Genomic DNA, 20,756 nt, shown 5'->3' with positions numbered 1-20,756 from the left:
AGAAGAGCAAGAAAGGCTGAGCAAATGGAGTTAAGTGATTTGGTCAGGGTCATACAACTAGGAAGTATCTGAGGACAGATTTGAACTTGGGTCTTCTTGACTCCAGGACTGATGCTCCTCCACTGCACTTTCTAACTGTCCCAGCATATCAACATTTAAAAACATTATTTTGAGGCAGCTCGGTGACTCAGTGAATGGAGAGCCAGGTCTAGACCTAGGTTCAAATCTAGCCTCAGCCACTTCCTAGCTGTGTGACTCTGGGCAAGTCACTTAACCCCCATTGCCTAGCCCTTTCCTCTCTTCTGCCTTAGAACCAATACACAGAATTGATTCTAAGATGGAAAGTAAGGGTTCAAGAAATAAAAAATTATTTTGAGAATCAGCCTGTATAGATTTTAGCAGACTGCCCAATGAATTCATGACCCAGAAAAGATAAAGATTTCCCTGTTCCAGAATCATAAACTTGAAATACATTAGAACCAGGAAGAACCCAAACGATCGTTTAGTCCAATGCCATCATTTTAGAGTGAGGAAACTGGGACCTGCCCAGGTTGGGTAATGACCTCTTCAAAGTTACTTATTAGTCAAAACAATGCAGTGTCATTTGGTAATTCTTCTGTGGTGGTTCTTTCCAGAAACCCAGTTCTCTCAGCATGAAAAAGATGGTTTCCAAGTTGTGTTCTCCCACCAGTCTGGATTTAAACATGAAAAAATCAAGTGAGGATGTATCTGCCACCTCACTGAGTGCAGAGGCCTTGAAAGAGATGGCAGTGAGCACGAAGAGCATCTCTCTGATTGCGGCCAGCAGGCGTTCCAAGACCCATGACCATGAAGGCGGAAGCAGCCTCTCCACAATGCATTCCCTCGATGAGGGGGCATCAGAGCCAAAGTACTGGAAGCCCAGCCTTACTCCTGATCTGGCAGAGTCTCAAAGGAAAGCCCAGGCTGACAGGAGGCAATTGCATTCTAGTCCTAGGAGGGGAAGACAGAGAAACAGCTCCTTGGAGAGGAAAGCCAAGAAGAAAAGATCCCCCTCCGGAATTAGAAATGCCCAAATGGTAAGTGTCGAATGGCTGGATTTTTAGGTCCCTTTAGAGGAAGAAACTAAGGTCCAAAGAGTTGGGCCAGAGAGCTTTCTGTGTTCCCTACTGATTCCCATTTCTAGAGCACTTTACAGTTTACAAAGTACCTTCTTCACAACAAACCTAAAGGTGGGCCATGGTGATTGGTTGGGTGTTGTCCTTCGTACTCAAAGGGGACCAAAATGACCTCACTAGTGATGTCTTTTGACTTGAGCATAACTTAGATTTAAATGAGGCTGAGTGGCACAAAGTCATTGGCCTCACTGTCTTGTCCAGAGTCATTGATCTCCCGTGGCAGGACAAAAGGCAGGACAATTGGTGATGGCCCAGGATGCAGGAGATGATCTTGTCTTCTTTAATGTCTGACCAAGTTCTAAGCACTCCACAGTCTCTGCTTCCACCGCCTTCATGGCGAGTAAAACAAATTGTTCTCATCCTCCCCATCTGCCTGGGGAAATCTCGCCTTGCCTGAGATACGCACCCTTCTCACTCACGGACAGGTTTAATGCCTGTTGGTCACCCTTAGCCCATCTGCTGAGATGGCTGCCCAGAGTGTGGCCATGGCTGCAGGTGAGAGAACTGGGTGGCGGGTAGACATCAAAGGAGAAAAGCCCTCACGCCAGGGGTCTCAGTCTTCCCTGAACACTGTATTGTGGTGAGAGAGTGGAGGGCAGCCATAGCAATAGTGAAAGGAGTGCTGAACTCGGGATCCAGGGACCAGAGTTCAAATTCTGCTTCTGCCACTTATTATTCATCACCCTGGACTACTTATTTAACTTCTCCAGTCCTCACTTTCCTCTTCTATTAAGGCTTAAAACAAAACCAAGACTTTTGGGACACCCTGGTTTTAATAGCTGCCTGTTGTTGTTATGTTCAGTCAAGTCCAAATCTTTGTGACCCCATATGGGCACTTTTCTTGACCAAGATACTTGAGTGGCTTACCATTTCCTTCTCTAGTAGATTAAGGCAAACACAAATTAAATGACTTGCCCAAGATCACATAGCTAGTGAGTATCTGAGATTAAATTTTACCTCTGTTCTTCCTGACTCCAAGTTCATGGAGGTATCTACTAAGCCCCCAAGCTGCCTTCAAGGCAAACAGAGGCTAAGTGAGCCATCTAGATACTTTAATAGCTGTATTGTTATTGTTGTTCAGTTGTGTCCTACTCTTCATGACCCCATTTGGGGATTGTCTTGGCAAAGATACTAAAGGAGTTTGCCATTTCCTTCTCTAGTTCATTTTACAGATGAGAAAACTGAGGCAAATAGGATTAAGTGACTTACCCAGGGTCACACAAGTTGTAAGTATCTGAGGTCAGATTTGAACTCACATTTTTCTGACTCCTGGCCCCAAACTCTGTCCACTGGGCCATCTAGAAAATCATTAAGCCTTGGTTTCCTGGTCTCTAAAATGAGAATAATAACATTAACATTAGGATCATAGATTTAGAACTTAGAAGGGCTTTAGACATCAGCTAGTCCAATTCCCTCATTTTATAAGGTGACATGGTTAGTAAGTAGCAGAGGTGGAATTTAGTAAGTTAAGCTTAAAACTTACACTAAAATTTTGGGACCTTGTATCAGAAATAGGGTCTGAACATAGTTAGTTAACATTTAACAAATACCTACTAAGTGCCAGGCACTGTGCTAACCACTGGAGAAATGACAAAAGATTAAAGACAGCCACTTCCCTGAAGGAGCTTATAATCTAAAGGGGGAGATAAAATGCAAATAATGTTATATAAACAAGCTACACATAGGACAAATTAGAAATCTGCATTTCGGTACTTGGAGTCCAGTGTCTTTTCTATGCTGCCTAGAGACCAAAAGTCTGTAGCTTGAGGACTAGGAATTTTTTCTTTGTCAAATTGAAGACATTTAAAAATCACAGATGCAAAGGCTGTTCAAATTAGAAAGTCCCTCCAGAGGAGCTAATTGGATCTCTTCATTTTACAGATGGGAAAACTGAGGTAATATTTTACAAAATTTTAGTACTGTGGTTTTTTACATCTCATTTATTTCCAAATATTTACCTTCATTCTCCTTTACCCAGGAAAAAGAAATGGGACAAAATTGTCAACATATTGACCGAGACTGACAGTGTATGCAGTTTCTGTACCTATTAAGTCCCCTACCTCTGCAAAAAAGTGTTGTATAATTTCTAACCACAGGAATGCAAATAGGGAAACTAAGTCTTCAAGTCATAAAGAAATAGGTTTATTGTAAGAGAACCGGTCTCACAATAAAGCCGGACTTCTGATCAAGACCAGAAAACCCAGAGAACTCTGAGAGACCTTCCTATATATCCCAAAGAATATCACACTTTATGAAATAATCCAAAGAGATGTGGATTGGTTGAAGTAATCAGGAAATACTTCTCATTGGTAGAATTCACTTGATAGACAAGGCAGGAGTAGGGGAGTTTTTATATTTTTAAAAAGGTCAATTTTTGTCATCCAACTTTCAAAATATTTTTACTAATAAGTATTTTGTTAATGAAAATCATCAGTGGATTTTGTTTGGGATTATTTGATTGTGATATGACATCAGAGAAGGGGCAGCTTGGTAGCTCGGTGGATAGAGCCAGGCCTAGAGAAGAGAGGTTCTGGGTTCAAATGTGACCTCAGACACTTTCTAGCTGTATGACTCTGGACAAGTCACTTAACCCTTTATCTTTCTTTTGCCTTGGAACTGATATTTAGTGTTGACTCTAAAAGAGAAGATAAGGATTTTTTAAAAAATGACAAAAGATCAATGCTCTAGAGTCAGAGGATCTAGGTTCAAATCCTGCCTCTGAGGCTTACTTAACCACCCGGTGATCCAGTTTCCCCATTTTTAAAATAAAGAGGTTGGATGAGTTGACCTCTGAGGTCCCTTCTAGCCCTAGATCTATGATCTAGGGTGTTAGTTTTGTGCCTTTCCATCTGTGGTTTGTTTTTCAAGCTTCATACATTTTTAACAAGAAGCAATCCTTTGTAATGAAAGGATTTCCTATTAGTACAGGTTTTGAAACAGGATGTGATCCAATTATATACATCCTGCAGTAAGCTCATGACTGGTGAGGAAGAAACCTGAGAACAGGGGTGGTACTTAGTGTATTCTTTTTAAATGTGAATGTTTCTGCTTAGAGACATATCCAAAGCTACAGAATCATTTCTCATCATCAACTTTTAGCCCTGTGCATCTCAATTTTGCATTTCATGATCTACCAAAAATATAATATTTATGGGACTCAAGGTGATCCTTCAAAATAATATCATGGACTTATTATTTGGAATAAAAAGTTATGGATACCATGATATCCCTGAGTATTCTCACTGGAGCCTCTTCATTGAGACTTTCCCAGGGTCACACAGCCTTGTAAGTGTCTAAAGCCAGATTTGAACCCAGATCTTCCTGACTCCAGGCCCAGTGCTCTATCCACTGAAGTATCTAGTTGCCTCTTACAGCTGTATTGTTGGTTTTGTTTGGTCATTTTAATCCTGTGTAATTCTTCATGACCCTATTTTGGGTTTTCTTGGTAAAGATGCTGGAGTGGTTTATCTTTTTCTTCACCCCCTTTGCCTAGCTCTTACGGCTCTTCTGTCTTGGAACCAATACAGAATATTGATTCTAAAAAAGAAAGGTAAAGGTTTAAAAAAGGAACTTAGAAGTCAGCTATTCCAGTTCCCTCATTTTATAGGTGACACAGTGAGTAGCAGAAGTGGGAGCTGATTTGTTGTTGTTCAGTCATTTATTTCAGCCATGTCCAACTCTTGGTGACTGCCTAAGGGGTTTTCTTGGCACAGACACAGGAACGGTTTGTCATTTTCCTTCTTTAGCTCATTTTGCAGATAAGGAAACTGAGGCAGAATTAAGTGACTTGCTCAGGGTCACACAGCTAGTAAGTGTCTGAGTCAAATTTGAACTCAGAAAGATGAGTCTTCCTGACTCTAGGCTTGGCACTCTATTCCCTGTGACACCTAGCTGTCAGTCCCTGGGATTTAGTTAAGCTTAAAAATACTTATTAAAATAAAAAAAACATTTTAAATTTAAAAAGATTTTTATTCATACTGACTTAAATTTAGTAAATCTTGGTGTGAAATTATTTGCACGTTTTATGTCTTGGTAAAGAAAACTAGATTTTAGGGGCAGCTAGATAGCAAATGGATAGAATGCCAGGCCTAGAGTCAGGAGGATCTAGGTTCAAATCTGACCTCCAGTCAGGAGAACCTGGGTTCAAATCTAGCCTCACATACTTCCTAGCTGTGTGACCCTGGGCAAGTCATTAACTCCCGATTCCCTAACTGTTACCAGTCTTCTATTTTAGAATTAATTCCAAGATGGAAGGTAAGGGTTTAAAAAAAAAAAGCACATTAGATTTTGGAGCCAATAAAGCTTTATTCAAATCCTAGATCTGTCCCTGACTAGTTATGTGAATGAATGGACAAGTTCCTTAATCTCTCTGAAGGGTCAGTTTCCTCATCTTATCTTTAGGGAGGTAGGATTTTCATGTGGGCCAGTGTAAGTCTAGAGATTTGGTTTGTGGTTGTCACTGCTAGATATGATCTGTGATCCCATCTGGCCCTCCATATCTCCAAGGGGGTATTACATGTAAAATGAGGAGGCTGGAAGAGATGACCTCTAAGGTTCTTTTCAGCTATAAATCTAGAAATATTGTGCAGACATTCTCATTAGAGATAAGAGAACTCATTTGCACGATAATACACATAAAACCCACATCCAATTGCTTGCCAGCTCCAGGAGGGGGCAGAGAGGAAGGGAGGGAGACAATTTGGATTCTATAACTTTGGGAAAATTATTATTACATGAAATTGGTAAAATAAAATATCTTTATAATAAAAAATTTTAATTCAAATTTAAAATTAACAATTAAAATTAAAAACATATTTTAAAAAAGAGATAAGAGAATGAAGGCTTGGTGACTTGCCTATGGCCACACCTCAAATAAGTATTAGAGATGAGAGGAGCAGCTAGGTAGCACAACAGATAGAACACCAGCCCTGGAATTGGGAGGATATAGGTTCAAATCTGACCTCAGGCATGTCCTAACTGTGTGGCCCTGGGCAAATCATTTAACCTCAATTGACTACCCCTTACTAAAGATGGGAACATCATAGGTTTCCAGATCCCAAGTCTAGTATTTTTATACTATGCCAAGCTAGGTGGCACAATGGATAGAGCACCAGATCTCATCTTCCTCAGTTTAAATCTGGACTTAGTTCCTTACAAGCTGTGCAGCCCTGAGCAAATCACTTCACCTCATTTGCCTCAGTTTCCTCATCCATGAAATGAGTTGCAGAGAAAATGGCAAACCACTCCAGTATCTTTACCAAGATAACCCCACATGAGTTCATGGAGAGTTAGACATGACTGTAACAACTGAATAACAACCACAAAAACCTACCCAGAGACCTGACAATGCTGTGCTGCTTGGATACTAGGTAAGATGAGACAGGAAGGTTTCTTGAACTCAAAATATAAAATATTTTTTTAAAATCGTAAACTAATAGACTTGTAGGTTGTTAGAGTTGGTAAGGATCTTATGAAGGATCTAATTTTACTTCCTCACTTTACAGAAAGGAAAACTGAGCAAATGCATTTTTAGAATATCAAATATCATTAAGAATATTTCACATCACATTTGAATACAGTTATAACAAAAGCCTCAGATATTTACTAACTATGTGACCCTGGGCAAGTCCCTTAACTCTATTTGCCACAGTTTTCTCATCTGTTAAAAAAGCTGGAGAAGGAAATGGTCAGGGGGCAGGTAGGTGGCTCAGTGGATAGAGAGCCAGGTCTGGAGATGGGAAGTTCCTGGGTTCATGGGCCTCAGACACTTCCTATTTGTGTGATCCTGGACAAGTCACCATTCCTTAGCCCTTACCTCTTTTCTGCCTGGGAACTAATACACAGTATTAATTCTAAGGCTGAAGGTAAGGGTTTTAAAAAAAAAAAAAAGGAGAGGGAAGAATTGGTCAACCATTCCCATATCTTTGCCAAGAAAACCTCAAATGGGGGTAATGAAGAGTCAGACAGGATTGAAAAAGACTGAACAGCAACAGACATCAAAAGGGATAAATTCATTTAATGAGAATTTCTACTTGGTCAGGTGCCACCACTTTGAAGCAAAACATCTACTTTTACAAAATGGTTCTCCTACTTCAGTTTTTACCAAATGTTTGCTTTAACTTAAAAAACAAACAAAAAAGACAATCCACTCTGTCTATGAATTGTAGCAATTGGCTTCCATTGGTTTTTTAATTCAGATATTTTATTTTCCCAATTACATGTCATAGCAATTTTCAACATGTTTTCCAAAATGTTAAGATCCAAATTGTCTCCCTTCCTTCCTTCCTCCACTCCTCTTGGAGATCTTAAGCAATTTGATCTGGGTTATCCATGTATTATCATGCAAAAATACTTCCATTTTGGCCATTGTTGAAAAGAATACTCAGACAAAACCAAAATCCCCAAATAAAACCATAAATAAACTAATGTGGAAGAGAGTATGCTTTGATCTGCATCTGATTTCAGCAGTTCTTTCTCTGGAGGTGACTTCCATTGTTATTGTAGGAAGGAAGAAAACAAGCATTTATTAAGTGCCTACTATGTGCCAAGACCTGTTTTTACAAATATTAACTGAGTTGATCCTCACAACAACCCTGGGAAGTAGGTGCTATTATTATCCTCATTTTATATAGTGAAGGAGACAGAGGTTAAGTGACTTACTCGTGGTCACAGTTGGTAAGGGTCTGAGGCTGGATTGGAACTCTCATCTTTCTGACTCTAGGCCCAGTACTCTCTCCATTAGGCCATCTGGCTACCCCCAAATAGAAAAAAGGTAAATTTTTTTTCCTCCTTAATATAGTAGAAAAAATCCAAAGTCTTCTTTGCTGGTCCTCTCATTCCTTTTACCTCCAAAAGGTGGGGCTTCCCTAAAGCTCTGTTCTCTCTTCTGTTAGCTCTTATCTATCTACATTTCAGTTCTCATCCCAATACCATGGTTTCCACCATATTTTCTATGTAGGTAACTTCAGGAACTGCTCTCTCTTCTGAGCTCTAAATCTGCATTTTCAATTATACTTTGGCTCTCTCTAACTCTAGGCTTTCCCTTCTCCAACTCAGTGTTTCCAAAACCAAAGCCATCATCAATTCTCCTCCCCCTAATCAGTTTCCTCTCTGGCTGTCAATGGTGTTTTTGTTCTCTAATCAACAAACCCCAAGAACTTTGGCATTTTCAATTCACAATTCACTTCTCATAGTACTTACTCATTGTCTGAACAGCTCATATAGTATTTTTATGGCTTTAAAGTAATTTGTTTACCTGCTTCTCCTCCCTATTAAATTGTAAGGTGCTCCATCCAAATCACAGCCATTTATCTTGGTATCTCTTATAGGGTTATGGCAATGTCTTATAAATGTAGGAGCTGAATAAATATTTATTGCATTAACAGATGGCCCACTTTCTCCAAAGCTCCATTTCCAGTCTTGTCCATCACTAAGCCAAATTGCTGAGTGTGGACAGCTGAGTATAAATAATAGCAGATTTAAAAATACTCACTGTACAAAGAGATTAATGGGTTGGTTGTTTTCCAAATTTTCAGAGCCATTTTGTAGGACTAATGCCAAAGATAGGGACCATAGTTAGCATAGAGGATTAAATATAGAATCCTGTTTGGCTTTCAAAACCAGGTCCCTTCCTACCTTTCTAGGTTTCTTATACCTTATGCCCCTCAACATACTCTGAAATCTAGTGGCACCGGCCTCCTTGCTGGTCCTCAAATAAGACACTCCAGCTCCTGACTGGGCATTTTCAGGGGCTGTCCCCTGTGATGGATAAAAGGAGACACTAAAATTGGGAGGTGCTCTCTTTCCCTTGCTGAGTGATAGAGGGGTAAAGGTAATTGAGGTAATAGGAGAGGAATGAAAGGGATGGCTGAGTTTAGGGAGAAATGGACAAGGCGGTATTAGGATGGTAAGGGTACAGGGTGAGGTATTCAGGAGAGGCAGCTAACCCAGACTAGACACCCAAGCTAGAGATAGAGGATACTGAGGGGAAATAGGCTGAACCCTTCCAGGCAGGAAAGCTACTTCTACAGACCCAAGGAATAAGGCCAGTCAGAAATGATTGAATTCTGACTTGAGGGCTTTCTTGTCAATTTCTCAAGCCCTCAAAGGAGGAGTCACAAGACTCCTCCCTGTCAGTGAAACTGAAAGGATTCAGGAGGAAGCGTTGGGCAACTACTTCCTCCCAAGATGGATGCCTCCAGTTTCCCTCAAGAAATAAAAGAGAATAATTACTTCCCCTTCAACCCTTGCCTAATTCTTCAACACAATGATTCTCCAGAAGGTTTGATTAGGTAACAAAGGGATTTATTAATGTTCAGGGTTGGTCAGGAAGGAGCGAGGGGTTTGGGGTTTCTGACAGCCGCTAGGGAGAAACTCAAGATGGGGGAGGGTCACAGGAATGGGTTAGACTGAGAGAAGGACCTGCTTCTCTCAGCCAGGGAAGATTTGGCTGCCCTTAAAGTAGAGGGAATACTAAAGGGATAGTTTGAATTCAAGGATGTCCTAGTTGCCTATTGGGGAAACTAAACCCACAAAGTCTATTCACTAAAAACCCAAAAGCCACCCTGTCTCTCAGAGCCCCAGGAAAACAGGCAGGGAAATAATATGGAGAAGGTCAGGGAGAGGTCCAGAGAAATTAGCTAGGTTCAAATTGTCCAGAGACAAAGCACAGGCCAAAAGCAAAACCGAAAGCCAAGCAGAGTTCTAGTTAGTCCTCTGCTCTGTTCAAGCCTCAGGGACCAACTGACTTCTCTCAAAATTCTAAGGCTTCTAACTGCCAGGAGTTTTCAGTTGGCCCCCTGCAAAAGCAAAAGCCTCTCTTGCATCTTTTGCATTACACCCCCATTCCTTGAAAGCTCTCCTTCTTCATCTCCTCCTTCTGGCTTCGCTGCCTTTCTTTAAGTCTCAGCTAAAATCTCTTCCTCCATAAGAAGCCTTTTCCATGCCCCTTAGTGCTCATGCCTTCCTTCTGTGGTCTCCAATTTATCTTATCTATATCTTGTTTGAATATACTTCTTTGCATGTTGTGTTCCTCATTCAACTGTGAGCTTCTTGAGGGCAGAACAGATGTTTTTATCTTTCTTTGTGACCCTGGGGCTTAGCACAATGCCTGGCAAATGGCAGATGCTGGATAAATGCTTGTTGATGTAATTTACTCAATTGAAAATTGTTCCTTTGTGAGGACTAAGCCAAAGGGAAAATGAGATAGAACCCTTTGGAAGGCAAAATTGTCTTTCAATATGGTTTGAGTTTGAGACTACTCAACTATTTGAAGATAATGCTGAAGGATCATAGAACAGATCTGGAAGGGAATTTAGGGATTATTTAGGTCAACCCCTCCTGGCTCCCACCATCCAACAATACTTTTTTATTTTTTATTTTTAAAAACCCTTTCCTTTTGTCTTAGAATTGATACCAAGTATTGATTTTAAGACAGAAGAGCCATAAGGGACCTCAGTGGTGCATCTTTAATTTAAGCTGCCTGTGAGCCCTAGATTACTGGAGAGAGTTGAGGGAGAAAGAAAAAAATCTTTGTGCCACTGGACAGAGGGGTGGGATATGCAAAAAATGTCCTCAGGAGTTGGAAAGAGGGGGAATGGAGCAGCTCCCTGAGTGCCGGCTCTGCAGGCATGCCATGTCTTCACCAATGTTGGTAGGCAATTGGGGTTAAGTAACTTGGCTAAGGTAACAGCAACTAGGAAGTGTCTGAGGCCAGATATGAACCCTTATCCAGGTCTTGCTCTCTATCCACTGAGTCACCTACCTGCCCCCAATGTTTACTTTTTCAGGAGATGACTCAGACCAATAGAGGGGAATTATTTGCTCAAGGTTAAAAAGGTAGCCTTGAATCCAGTCTTGTGACTCCAAATAAAATCCTCTTTCTACTCTACTTTTCTCTGTTTTCATGAGCTGTTCATATCCTTTATTGTGTTTTCTTTCTTTCTTCTTTTCATTTAGGGCACTGAGAAGCTCCCAATTCCCATGATAGACCACCCTTCTGAAAATCAGTTACCCCAAACTCACCTCACGCAGCATTCTAAGGCCACTAAAACCCTGTTTCCTGCAGTTCCTGCAGCCACCAAGACCAAATTTCCCACCAATCTCCATGCAGGTACAGTATTAGAAAGAGCTCACAACAATGGCTATAAATTGAAATCATCTTCATAATACCTAAAGAAGAATAGAGCTCCCTGCAGAGCTATTGTTCATGGAGTAATTTTAACTGGGACTTTGGGTACCATAGGACACTGGGAGAATTACTACCTAAAATAGAAAAAGTACAAACATTTCTTTTTCAGAACAAGCCTGAGGCTTTATATTTATGTCTTTAAAAAAAGAATAAGTTCATGTTTTTTTTGCAGGAATGAGATAAGACTTGGACTGAAAGAGAGTAACAGGTGTCTCTTTTCTCAGAAGTTGGTACCATTTGAAGCTGAAAGCATCTTTTCCTGGGAACCATAATGTCATGAACTAACAATGTTATCTTTTTTTTTTTTTTTTTTAAACCCTTACCTTCCGTCTTGGAGCCAAGGCCTGACTCTCAATCCACTGAGCTACCCAGCTGCCCCTAACAATGTTATCTTGAGGATTGAGATCGCCAAGGAGGGCTGGTCATGGAACCTAAAATCTTTCATGTTGGGATTGCTAGCTAGAAAGTATTGTAGTAAAAATTTGATTGCTGCTTCATAATGTGAGCAAACTGAGTTGTTCTTAATTCGTTATTCTGTATATGTCACTTAGGGGAGTCATCGGTTACCTCTCCTCAATTTGCTCCCATTTATGTAGACAGCTGGCCCCCCCAGAAGTCAGGACAACAATGGAACATGGCTGCTGCCACTTCTATTCTCTTCATCATCTGCTAAATTATGGGACAGCTCTCCACAGTGCTAACTCTCCAGCTGCTGTTAGAGAAAAACTTATTTTGCTGAATTAATTGGCTTCCATAAAAATAACAGATGCTTCCTCAAATCTGGGTTGGGGTAGATGGGACTAGAGGAAGGAAGCTCTTTTTCCTATTATGACTCATAGCAAAATAAAAAAACAAAAAAAAAACCCCAAACTCAGAACCAAAGAATTTTTGACTTGGATGGGACTCTAGAGATTGTCCAATCCAATCTCCTCCTTTCATCATTGGGAAAACTGAGAGCAGAAATGTGATGTAACATAGAAGGTGACACAATGATTTAGAAACAGAACTGGGAATAATTCCCAAGACTCTTGACTCAGTTCTTTTTTGTAATGATATTGTGAAATAAGGGAAAGAAGATTAGACCTGGAATCTTTTTTTTTAAAAACCCAAAGAAAATAACTTAGAATCAATACTAAGGATTGGTTCCAAGGCAGAAGAGCTAGGCAACTGAGGTTAAGTGACTAGCTCTACATCACACAATTAGAAAGTATCTCTGATTAGATTTGAACCCTGGACTTCCCTCCTCAGGCTTGGAATCTTAAGACATTGGTTTGAGTCTCCTGTTCTAATACTTATTAGATGTGGGATCTGTAAATATAAGTAAATATAAGTAAATATTAAGTAAAATAAATTACTTAATTTGTTTTACCATCAGACCCTTCATCTGTACAATGAGTATATTATTAGTTTTACTACCCACTTCACAAAGTTGTTGTAAAAAGATATGTTGTAAACTAAAGCTATATAAGTGTGAGCCATTATTAACACTACCCCATGTTTTATTTCACTTGATTTTTTTTTCTTGTAAGAGAAACACATAAAGGCTAAATTCCATTTTAAAATTCAACTTTATTCAATGAGTATTTTATGTTAATGACATTTTTTCAGATTTTTCCAATTTGATATTATGAATACAGAAAGAAAGAGAGGCAAAGCAAGAGAAATTCACATCTAGAGCAGGCAGCTTAGAGAAGTGGATAGAACATGGAACGGGTCAGCTGTGTGATCCTCGGAAAGTCATTTAACCTCTCTTTCTGAGTTTTTTCACCTGTTAAATGAAGACATTGGACTCCATGGCCTCTAAAATTCCTTCCAGCTCTAAATCTCAGATCTTGTGATTTTGGAAATAAGGAACCTGAGTGTGTTGGTCCATTCCTCTTATCTCTGCTGCTGAGGGAGGCTGAGATTAGTGAATCACTTGAGCAACAGAGGGCTAAAACTGATAAATGAATCTGAACTCAGTCCTGCACCAATATGAAGAACTTCCAAGAATGGAATGGCTGTCTTCTTAAGAAGGGCCAAAGTAGCTAAATCTGAAAACAGAGCATATATATCCATATAAAAGCAACAAATGTTATAATTATCTGTGAGGTCTCTTGTATCTATTTGAGATGGTAGAAATGATGTACAGAGAGAAATAAGATGACCCTTCTCCTTTATAACAGTTCCCCAGGCAGGATCCTTCAGGTCAAGAGGTATATCCCTTTAGGACCCACCTGGGGTTAATTGATATATTGATTTGGGCTCTTTAGCTAGGATAACGCCTTGTATTCTGACTGCGTTTTCTCCCTTCCCAAACAAGCTTTGAAACTGATTTAGGAAGGTACTTTAAACTTTATATATTAAACAGGAAGGATAAGGGTAAAGGACTGTGGTATAGGAGACCCTACTCTAATTATTACTAATGAAATCTCAACTGCGGGCAAATGAAGAATCAATGTAGCTTCCCTCTGGTTCAGCCTGGCCAGGACTAAACCACAGTAGGTAAACTGCTGGGAAATCTTCAGCTTCTTCTTCTATAGATCTTCAGCCTTACAGTTGAGTTATGTCCACCCTTTCCACCCTCTTCTTCGTCTCCTGCCCACTTCCTGGATCCCTCCCGGGCCCTGGGAAGCCTAGATATCTAGATGATGAAACTCCTAATATTTAGGGGCAGTAGACACCAAGGTGGTGGTCAGGTACAGGTTGAAAAGGTATCTCAACTACAGGAATAGTTTGCAAAGAGATGTTTGCACCCTCTCACTCCAAGACCAGGATCCACCGATTTCCAGCCTCAGCACAGGTCAAAGACCCAGAATCTCTCCTCCGGATTCTCAACTGCCCCTCCTGTCTCTCTCATGTCTCCCTGGGAACATTCCATCCAACTGACTTAGTTGTCCATCAAAGGTGAACTTCAAACTCCCAGAGATTCAATATAACACAAATGAGTGGCCCTAGTGATATGGGGGAGGCGAACCCCTGAGTTCGGGAAGGATACCTTTCTCGAGAATGAGAAGACTCTGAAACTTAGCTTAAAAGTGAAAAAGAGAAATTTATTAATTACATAGAATTATTAGCCAGCAAGACAGCATGAGTGGAGCAACCTGGAGGGTTGCTCTCCAAGACACAGCACAACAGCATGAGTGGAATGACTGTAGGAGTTGCTCCCCGAATGCTTCAGTTCAGGGGTTTTTATATTCTTTACAATAGTGGGGTTATGTCATGGTGTGGACAAGACTCTAGAGTCATAAGCACTTGGGTATTGGGTGGGGTGAAGATTCCTGAGACCCTCAGGGCTTAGGCTATCAAGGTGTGGCCTGGAGTTGTGTCTCTTTGTCTATCTCAACCTAAAGGACAATCCAAGGATAATAGTCTTTAGAGTAGCTATCTGATGTTCTTTGGCTTGGGAGTCACAAGGACAGAAAGGGGGAAGGGAATTTCCTTGTCTAATACAGTGTCCATGCCATCTCTGTACTATGCCCATGTCACTAGGCAAAACAGAGAAATCATTCTCAGAGAAAAAAAAGGCAGTTTCAAAGAAAATAAAGAGAAATGACAAAAGAGAGGCTAAGAAAAAGAAACAGATAACCTAAGAAGGGAAGAAAGAGGAATTTCAAAACAGGGGTTGGGGCAGAGTGGAGATTAGAGAACCACATCAAGGGAAAGAGAAGTGGAGTCTCTCCTCATAGACTCTCTCCCTCTCCCCTTCTATCATAGCATTGGTTATTGGCTCTTATTATTATTACAACCTGCAACCTTTGCTTAATACTATCTCCAATATTTACTTGTTTCCTAAATGTAAAAAATAAAAGTCTTTTGTGTTTATTTTTTAATGTTAAGATGAAAACACACTGCAGGTACCTGAAATCAGCTTCACTTTTCCCAGTGCCATCTGGCAGTGCAATCCAGGACAAAATCGAAGACAGAGCCTCCCCAGAGAAGTCAAAGGTCAGTGGGCTCCTTCGGTCCTTTTTTCTTTCTGATTATAGTTTGGGGCTGGTCCACTCTAATGGGTGAGGCTTAGGGGGAATGAATGGGTTGATTTTTCAAATGTTTCGTGTTCCACAAAGGGTTTTCCAGCCAGTCATAGAAACATCTTACATCTGTGGGGATGATGGTTTTTTCTGGCATATAAAGGGAGAGAAGAAAAGGCAAAAGGGTGTGGAGATGGGAGTTTGGCCAGTCTGAGTATGGTTACTGGGTACAGTTAGCTTGTTGATTGTCATAATGCTTTGATCTTGGGCTTTTGTAGTTAACATTTTGCAATTCAATTCAACAAGCATTTAATAAAGTCCTATGTGCTAGACATTATCCTAAGTGCAAATTTAGCACATTATTTTGTTAATTCAGCTGTGGTCTTCTGCCAGCTGAAGGGAGAATTATGAAGAGAATGAAGTAGAAATTGAGAAAGAATAAAACTTCTTCCCCCAAAACCAGGGTCTGCAGATAGCAGCACTGGCTTTCATAGCTCCTTGCATCCTGGGATCACCAGAAAGCAACTAGGAGGAAGTGAGAAGAAACAGGGGAGACCAAAATAAACTGCCCATGCTAAAGGAGAACAGCAGCTACAAGGAGAAACTGGGTATAAACAAAGCTTTGCTTGCATAAATAGATTTGGGGAAAGGAGGGAGGAGGCAGTGAAACTGGGGAAACTTCTACACAATCAGAAAAAAGAAAAAACACTTTTCTTTGACTTTTAAAGACCAAATTGGTGATTAACCCACTGACAGGTTTTTAAAGAAAGATCTAATCCTTTATGCCTTAGTAGAATTTTTCCCAGGCTTCCAAGCAGCAATATTCAGAGTTATCCTTAGGGTCTGGTGAATGGACCCCACATTCTGGGGCACTGCATCCTATCAGTGTCAGCAGGTGGGGAAGAAGAGGCCAAAGCACTTCTTGTTCTAGGAACCTGAGTTGGATTAGACTGATTACTTGATCACCATACTTCTTTCTCCTATACTTTTATTCAATGTAGTAGACTGACAGTTGGGCTTGGAATCAAGAAAACCTGTGTTCCAATCTTGTCTCCAGAATTACTAGCTGTGTGACCCTGGGCAAGCCTCTTAACCTCATTTATATCTTTGCTTCCTTATATGTAAAATAAAGGAGTTGGGCATCATGACCTCTAAGATCCTTTCTAGCTCTTAAGTCATGATTCTTTTCTCTTACAGTACCTGCCTCCTTTCCCCCTTTCCCCTCCACATAAACTCTCCACAGTACTACAGCTCCAAAATTTGGGGAGAGGGAATCAAGGGGAACCCTTACAGAGGGATTTTCCCTATGCCCTGAATGACAGTACGTCCAAATCCTTCCTTCCATGTATGACTCCCAAAGATCTTCCCTTCTAGAAGGAGAATGAGGCAATGAAATTCCCCACTTTAGGGATTATGGAAGCCTTCTCTCTTCTCTGTGTAGGGAATGACATTTTCTTACAGGAAACCTAAGTAAAAATGGCTTGGGCAGAGACCTGGCACTTTTATGACTATATCAGAGTTCTGAATGAAGCTTCAGAGAGTAATTTATACCATGCCAAGTCTGGCTAATAAAATGTTTTTCTTTCTAACTTCAAGACTTCCAGTGATATAGAGGGAGACATATTTTGTAAATAAATATGGGGGGAGGGAATGTGCTATGTAACAAGAGCTGTAAATAAAACATCAGTTGTTTTCACTGAAAATCGCCTCTCTCATTTTCTCATTGTCACCTTTCCTCTACCCTTTTATCTTTTGCTGATGAATTGGTGCTGTTTGGACATAGATTTTGGTTTTAGTTATACCAGTAATTTGTTACATGATCTTGAATAAATCATTTCACCTCTGTTTCCTTCATGAAAAAAGCAAACTAGAAATCAGGCTCTGAGTCCTAGGAAGAACTTTATTTTACCATAGGAATTGACCAAATGAATGAACTTCTGTGCTAGGAGCTATATCCTAACTCCTACCCCTATTCAAGTCGGGGGGTGGGGGGTGGGGGGGGGGTTCCTTAAAAGGTATTGTGATGATCCTGGAAATTTGGTTGTTTCAGTGAACTAAAAGCTCAGGATCAAGCTGTAAACATCACATCTAGAAATAGCTGTGTGAACATTCATAATATACGTGGGCAAAAGACAACAGCCAAATCACATAACCTCTGCCTCCTCCCCACATTTTAGGTATCTCCTTTGATGTTCACAACAAACCTGGGAGGTAGGTGCTATTATTGTTCCCATTTTATAGATATGGAAACTAAGGCTGAGAGAAGTTAAGTGACTTGTCCAGGATCATGCAACCAGTAAGTGTGTGAGGAAATATATGAACTCAGGCTTTCTTGACTCCAAATCGAACCCTCTATCCACAACCTAGCAAAACTTAGCTCCTCCAAAGGAGCCTCTGGCTATTCAGCTCTGGTCTCTTTTGGCTTCTGTGATAAGCTAAAGACCACCTGTTGACTTCCAACTTTTCAAATTTATCACTACTATAGAAATAGCACAGAGCATTTTCTGGGAAAAAGCTCCGAGAATCTTCACATTTTTCAGCAGCCCCATTTTCTTTAGCCATATATCAATGAATGGGTATAGATCTGTGCCTATTGAATACAGAGAAAGAGAGAGAGAGACAGAGGAGAGGGAGACACACATACCCAGAGAGAGAGAGAGAGAGAGGGAGAGAGAAAGAAAAACAATGGGAGAGAGAAAGAGTGCGAGAGAGAGAGCGGGAGGGGGAGAGGGAGAGAGAGAGGCATAAGAGAGGAAGATATAGACACATACACACACAGATGTCATAAGGTCATAGATTTGAAACTAAAAGGGAAGGGCAGCTAGATGGGTATTTCCTAGCAGTATGATCCTGGTTAAATCATATGACTCTAACAGCCTAGCCATTACCATTCTAATGCCTTGGAACCTTAATTTAGTATTGATTCCAAGACAGAAAGTAAGGATTAAAAAAACACACAATATAAAATAAAACAAAACTAGAAGGGACCTCAGAGGCCAGGTACTCCAGTTTCCTTCATAAAGCACCCTCCCCCCCAAACCTCACAAGACCTAGAAAAGTAAAGAGATTTGCCTGAGCTCAGGACAATAATAAGTGCAGGGCTGAGATTTGAATTCTCCTCCTTTGGGTAGTTGGGTAGCTAGGTGGCACAGTGTTAAACACTGAGTTTAAATTCAACCTCAGACAACAGCAATGTGACCTTGGGCAAGTCACTTAACCCTGTTTGCTCCAGTTTCTTCATCTGTAAAATGAACTAGAGAAGGAAATGGGAAACCACTCTAATGTCTTTGCTAAGAAAATTCCAATGGGTCATGAAGGGTTGGACATAACCTTTGCATGGCATAATGGATAAGGCACTGGATTTGGAGTCAAGAGGACCTGGATTCAAATCCTGCCTCAGACATCTACTGGCTGTGTGACTTTGGGCAAGACACTTCACTGGATTTCGGTTTCTGTTGTAAAATGAGGGGGTTGGACTAAATGGCTTCTAAGGTCTCTTTTACCTCTACATCTATGACCTGAGGACTCCAAGCCTTGCATTCTTTCCTTTGTACTTGGCTGCCTCTCTTTCATCAGGGATGGGTGGGGAAGGGGGGGAGGGGGGGGACAGTGTGCTGTGTGATCTCTTTGAAATGACATGGGAACTCACACATTTTTCTCCTCACTTTTGAACCTCTGAAAGCAGTTTACATTCTTGCTTTTCTGCGTTTCATGTCCCATCACTGTTCCTAAGCAGAGTCACACTGCTGCCCTCTTGATACCTCAAAGGTGATCACCCCTTTGGATTTGCTGACATCTCAGGCCAACCTTTACTTTGGGTTTTACTGTATCCTTTGGTGGCTTTGATCTTCTAAGGGCTGACTGATGGGATCCAGGCTTCAAATCATGTAAGGCTTTTTGTCCACCCAAGATAAAACATGTGTAATGCATATTTATGGGGCATCTTTTACTGGAACCCTCTGACTTTTTACTTCCTGATGCCTGAAAGGAAGAAGAGGAGAAATCTAAATGGAAATATCTGAAGCTTTGGCCGAGCCCCAGCACAGACATTTACAAAGATATTATCTTTCTCTGTCTCTTCCTGACTTGTCTCTCTGGCTCTGTATCTCTCTCTGCTTCTATTTGTCTCTCTCTCATCTGAATATACCAGTTCAGGCCTGAAAAATGAATGTGAATCAGTGAATCTCATCTGAAAAACTCTTAGAACTAAATTAATTAGAAACTAGAAATTAGAATATAGAAATATTCTATATGTATAGAATATAGAAATTAGAAAATAGAAATTAGAAACATTAGGAAAAACTCTTAGAACTGAATTAGTGAGGTTTGGGGAAAAGAAATGGCAGGGAACAAAAGTCCTTTAAATACATAGGAAATTTAGACTTAAGTAGCCATTTCTTGTAAAACTGTTCAGCAAAAGAGATAGAATGGATCCTGGTCCTTTGGGCTATAGGATCTAGGATTCTGACTACTAAGAACAAAAGGGTCCTTAGCTGCAAGATAGAGAAAAGCATGGTGTCAGATACTTCCTAGCTGTGTGAACCTGGGCAAGTCACTGAAGTCCCATTATGTAACCTTTATCATTCTTCTGCCTTGGAAATAATACAGAGTATTGATTCTAAGATGGAAGGTAAGAGTTAAAAAAAAGATAGACTACTTGGAATTGTTTTTGTCAAACAAAAATCTATTTCATATAGGAATGTATAATCCTTGCTAGTAATTTATTTATTCTTTAGGAAATCTTCGGCAACCTCTGGTGGGCTACAGTTATTGGTACCAAAAAATCAATCAGCAGTTGGTAGAGTAAAAATAAAATTAGATTTAATAGACCCGAGTTCAAATTGCTTCCAATTGGCATGACCTTGTCTACTCATTGACTCTTTAGCCTTAAAATATAGAGGTAGAGAGGCAGTTAAGTAGCACATCGGATAGAACACCAGGCCTGAAGAGGAGTTGGGCTCAAATTTGACCTCAGATGTTTCCTAGCTATGTGGCCTTGTTGGGCAAGTCACTTAATTCTGATTGCCTAACTCTTGCCACTCTTCTGTCTTAGAACGAATACTATGACAAAAGGTAGGGGTTTAAAAAATAAATAAAATAGAGGGGTAGAAATAGATAATATTTATCCTATGACCAGGGCTGGAAGTTTGTTTGAGGCCCTAGGATGCAATTGTCATTGTGCAAGGTGCTACTGAGGTCTCGAAAGAAATCCCCTCTTGTCTAGTTTAATCTAGCTAATGATAAAAATTTGACCTACAGAAAATGATTAAAGAGCAGCTAAGTACTATTCAGAATAAATTCAACAAGAATGCAGAAAGATCATTCTGCCCTGAAAAATGGTGTCCACATTGGTAAGAAATGTTTTAAGTCTGGTCTTTAAGGGTGAAGAGGATTTAGATAAACAGAGGAGAGTAACAATTCAGTGTGCATTTGTGCATGTGTGTGTGTGTGACATAA

At 40.4% G+C, this 20,756-nt stretch overlaps 1 protein-coding gene across 1 annotated transcript in view; it reads left to right on the top strand.

Moving 5' to 3' along the window:
• Window positions 1-20,106, top strand: part of LOC123249720 (kinesin-like protein KIF19) — a 116,382-nt gene extending 96,276 nt beyond the window's left edge. Inside the window, exons 17-21 of the mRNA XM_044678856.1 lie at window positions 636-856; window positions 935-1,058; window positions 11,115-11,268; window positions 15,166-15,273; window positions 20,036-20,106. Coding sequence (XP_044534791.1) covers window positions 636-856; window positions 935-1,058; window positions 11,115-11,268; window positions 15,166-15,273; window positions 20,036-20,106 — 678 coding nt within the window. The remainder of the gene's footprint in view (window positions 1-635; window positions 857-934; window positions 1,059-11,114; window positions 11,269-15,165; window positions 15,274-20,035) is intronic.
• The last annotated feature ends 650 nt before the right edge of the window (window positions 20,107-20,756 follow it).

This window comes from Gracilinanus agilis, chromosome 1 (genome assembly GCF_016433145.1).
Source record: "Gracilinanus agilis isolate LMUSP501 chromosome 1, AgileGrace, whole genome shotgun sequence".
Taxonomy (NCBI): Eukaryota; Metazoa; Chordata; class Mammalia; order Didelphimorphia; family Didelphidae; genus Gracilinanus; species Gracilinanus agilis.
The sequence above is the reverse complement of the archived record's forward strand: the minus strand, read 5'-3'. Positions and strand labels throughout refer to the sequence as shown.